We start from the raw sequence: 4,417 nt of genomic DNA on the forward strand, positions 1-4,417 counted from the left end.
GGGCGGGATTGGTTTTAAGGGTGAGGGAGCATCGAGTTCTGTTTTGTCCAACGCACGCTCAGGCCTCTTAAAACAAACCCGGATTTTATTGAGCCGCAGAATTAGTTTCAGTGTGTATTTCTAGTGAAAATGGCTAGGAATGTGGTTTTGGCCTTCAGGTTGTGAGTCCTGCCACAGACCAAGCCCTGAGGTGGGGTTAAGCTGGGGGGACACAGGAGCACTCACCTTTGAGGCCACAGAGCCCGCACAGGGCAGCGAAGGCCGTGGACTCCATTTCGATGTTCCTCACGCCGGCGGCGTAAGCTCTTTGCAGGTACTCTACCTTTTTTTCACTGGAAAAAGAGCACAGCGCCCCGTCTAATCTCCCCTGACCTTGAAGGGAAGCAGAGAGGTGTCACTGTGGGCTCTGTGTGGGTCACCGTCACTGTGAACCGGGGGTGGTTCAGACGGGAAGTCCAGCAGTGCCTACACTCAGTCTGAAGCTGACCCAGTCTTCCTTCCCATAGTTGATTAATTCATATTAACCTCAGTGCTTAGAGCTGCCGTGCTATGTCCCTGTATAGAGGGGGAAGTCACGCAGGCGTTGACACTTGTGCACAGGACGAGCAAGCCCGTGGTGCTGAGCACAGGGGTGCACTGCGCTCTGGGGGACACAGCGTCGCAGCTCCCCTGGGGTCCGTGGTGAATGTCAGCTGTGAGGGTCTGCCAGGTAGAACTAAAAATCCATATTCCTGTGGAAGAGGCACAGCAAGCTGTGCAAAGCAGGAAATGGGGAAGAGGAAAGGCCCCTTAATTTAGGCTTAAACCTTCTCAAGAGGCTGCCATGGCCGGCAGGCAGGGGGCTGCAGGGGTGACGCTCTGGTGGCACTGGTGGCACTGGTGCCCCTTCCCACTCCCACCACAGCCACTGTCCCAGAGCAGCCCCTGCTCCGCACAGCAGTGAAGTCCTTGGCAAGCCGAACGTGTACCTGCGGCTGCGCTAACCCGGGCAGAGCGCTTCGTTTATTGCTGTGCCTGCTCCTAATCCTCTCAGATGGCTTTTTGTTTAAATAAAACGTGGCCTCGAGCAATACACAGATGGTTGCATTTGCAAGCAGATCCAAAGGTTTATAAATAGTCCCCAGATTATTAATTCTTCATTTATTACACTTAATCTACTCGGCAATCAGCATTTGATTTTGCAAAGGAAACGATTCCAGAGCAACCAAAGTTTGTTTATGTAAATGCCAGGCGCTTCCTGACGTTTCTATAGCGCTTGGCAGCTCTGAGGTTACAACCTTAACAACTCGGTGTGACCCAGGGCTGGGGATGGGGGCTGCTGCCTTGGCTTTGGGAGGCCCGTGACTGCAGCTCCCGTGTGCCAGGGCAGCAGAGGTGTCCCAGGCGTCTGCACTGTCCCTGGAGCCACCGCTGCTGCGTGGATCTCCCCTCCATCCACCACCAGCTGCAGCAGCGCTGGCCTTGCAGGTAACGCTGCTAAACTGAGCTCTCAGGTGCACAGGAGACCCATTAGAGGAGGGTTCATCCTGGCAAAGTGCTGAAATTGGTGGTGTGGAGGTGTGCCCTGCTCTGAGCTCTAAGGTACCGGGGGTCTGTGCCTGCAGCCCCTCGCAGGCTGAGGGGGCATGAGTGGTCTTGGCTGTGTAAGGATGTACAGGCTTGGCATTACGCTGGGGGAGAAAGGACGGTCAAAGACGGCTTTACCTTCATAGAAGTCGTAGGTGCACATGGTACGGCCGATGAGTGTGGGGAAGTCGGGGACCTCCTTGCTGCAGGCGAGCAGCTCCTGCGCCAGGTCCTTGTCCAGCTCGGTGCTGCGCACCACCACGTCGCCCAGCACCGCCTGCTCGAACCGCGGCGCGAAGGACGAGTCCACGGCCGTGTCCGTGACCACCACAGACCCGGCCTCCACCCCTGCGGAAGCAAAGGCTGAGATTGAGCCGGAGCTCGCAGCGCTTGTGACCTGCTGCAGGGCTTCGGTGACAGAAAAACCCCCGCAGACGTCTGTGGCTGTGCGGTTGTGCTTTTAGTGAGTAAAACAGATGTGAGGGAACAACCGAAATCCACGCAGTAGCACAGATGTACGAGTAAAATGAACTGAATGAGCACACGGTGAGCGACTGTGGGAACGTGCTGAGTGACAGCGTTTTAATTGCTGCTGGCTTGCAGCGATGGTGCCCCCTCAGCAGCACCAGTGCCCCAGCTGAGGTTCTACCACTGTGGGTGACTGCAGGCACTGGGACAACTGGGAAGGTCTGAGCGTGACAGTGACCTCCAGTCAAGAGTTTTCTGTTTGAAAACCAGTACCCAGTTGTTGTGAATGCAGAGTTCATGATGAAAACATGCGCTCTGCTAAGCCAGTGGCTATAAGTTTGCTGGGCTTTAACCCAAAACAACGCACCGTGATGTATGACACCTGAGGACCTGACAAAATGCATGACCTGTTGCTGGGAATTCTTCTTATTAATAGCTTTTCTGCTCTGGAGATAGAGCACAGACAGCTTACCTAAGCCTCCAGAAGTACCGATGCGTATAACAGTGACGTCTCGGCACTTGGCGTAGTGCAGCAGCTTGATGAGCTCGTGCAGCATGATGGAAATGGAGGGGATACCCATCCCGTGCTGTTGGGAGAAGAGAACAGCGTCATCCCCGCGGTGCTGCGGCAGTGACGGGTACGGGGCTGCAGTGAGCCCCAGGGACGCTGCGGCCTCTCCCCACCGCTGAGGCCAGCAGCGATGTTCTGTGGGAGGAATGTCTGGGGCTGTCCAGGTAACGCGGCCGACCCTCTCCTCCCCTGGCGCTTTGCAGGCTGCTCCCATCCACGGAGCTGACGTTTGTCCCTGGTGTCTCTCCTTCAAGATCTCTCCACAGACACATCCCGATGGCTGACTGCTCCAAACTCTCCCGTCCCTACGCCGTGTGCTGGCTCCCGTTCTGTGTCCTGTCCTGCCCGTGCTCTTGGAGTGCTGAATTCCAGCAGGGACAACCAGAGCATCTGCTGCTCTGGGCGTTCCCGGCCCATCCTTGCCCATGGTGCAGCGCCTCCACGCACATCACTGGGTACGCAGGATGACAGATGGGCTCATGCTCCTGGTGAGGGCTGGTTTTGGGGTCAGGCATTTGCCATGCGAAGCCTCACACCGTGCAGGCCGCTGTCCCCCACCCTGGTGTCCCTCGTCCCCCTGCTGCCCCTGCTTGCACCATCAGCTCAGTTTTCTGCTCCTGTGCTCGACCGCAGTCCTGTTCCCAGCTTCTCCTTCAACAACACAAGGCGTTTGGTGCTGCGGGGCTTGTGTTTTCCCCATGAAAAATGCCTCATGTTATTTTGTTCCTGCTATCACGTTCAAAAACCTGAAGGAAGCACATGTAAAGAAGCACAGTTAACGCAGCATATGCAGTCAGTTTTCCCATTGCCTTGTCTCTTTCCATTTGGCTGTGAGACTGATGGCCTATTAGGCTTGTATCATGTTTTAAATATGAAAACATTTTGCGTGTTGTTATTCTGGAACATCAGCCTGACTTATTTGCCAATGCCTAAAAAATTTATTCTCATTGTAAATATTCAAAGCAGGAAGCTGTGTTCCTGCCTCCGGTGCGTTTGGGTTCACTCGTGTTTCTAAGCAACTTGCAAAAATGCGATGTTGGCAGCTGCTCCACATCAGGCGTTTTTGGGGAGGCCGCTGCGGGCTCTGCCCCTCACCCCATCGGGGACGAGCCCTGGGGTCGATGTCCTCTGCGCTGGCACAAACTGGTGCATGGCCCAGGGCTGCGTGCAGGGTTTTCCTCTCGCTGTCACCATCGCTGCCAGGTGGGGAACAGCAAAACTGTGGGGTTTTCCCCTGAGGTCCTGTCAGGTTGATTCCCTCAGGCTTCTCCACTAGTCGGGTTTGGTGTGGTTTGGCCGGAGGGACCACACGTGAGCACCACGAGCGCTCCTGCTCAGCCCGCATTCGCGTTTTCCTTTGTGCAGCGCCAAACTGCTGCTGCTCTTCAAGAATAATTAGCAGGAAAACAAGGTTTTTCCTTCAGAGCTCACGCCAGTGTAACACTTCCAGCAATATTTCATACTTCATGCGTGGTGGGAAGTGGTCTTCGCCTCTCAAATTGCTAGCCTGCTGAGCTGAGCAAAACACGGGCACGTTCATTTTTAATACGGCTCTCTTTGAACTGAGCATGCAGACTGCAGAGAAACATCATTCAGACAGAAGCAGCTTTACCGTGGCTGAAACGTTGCACTGGTGGTGATGGCTGAAAACTGAAAAGGGAGAAAAGACCTGCCGGGAGGTTTTTGGGAGGCGGAGGCACAGGAGGGGGTGCTGCCCACCCTGTGTGACCACCGGGGCAGAGGGGACCCAGGGGCAGGGACCACGGTGGTGCCTGGGACAGAGAATCACACAGAATATGAGGAGCTGGAAGG

General features: G+C 55.4%; 1 protein-coding gene across 1 annotated transcript in view; it reads right to left on the bottom strand.

Annotated features, from left to right (window-relative positions):
- LOC104537302 (uridine phosphorylase 2-like) overlaps nucleotides 1–2,621 on the bottom strand; it is a gene marked incomplete at its 5' end in the record, with an annotated part of 2,882 nt that extends 261 nt beyond the window's left edge. Inside the window, 3 exons of the mRNA XM_010180130.1 lie at nucleotides 227–372; nucleotides 1,705–1,914; nucleotides 2,507–2,621. Coding sequence (XP_010178432.1) covers nucleotides 227–372; nucleotides 1,705–1,914; nucleotides 2,507–2,621 — 471 coding nt within the window. The remainder of the gene's footprint in view (nucleotides 1–226; nucleotides 373–1,704; nucleotides 1,915–2,506) is intronic.
- Nucleotides 2,622–4,417: the final 1,796 nt, after the last annotated feature.

This window comes from Mesitornis unicolor, unplaced genomic scaffold (assembly GCF_000695765.1).
Source record: "Mesitornis unicolor isolate BGI_N332 unplaced genomic scaffold, ASM69576v1 scaffold31332, whole genome shotgun sequence".
NCBI classification, from domain to species: Eukaryota; Metazoa; Chordata; class Aves; order Mesitornithiformes; family Mesitornithidae; genus Mesitornis; species Mesitornis unicolor.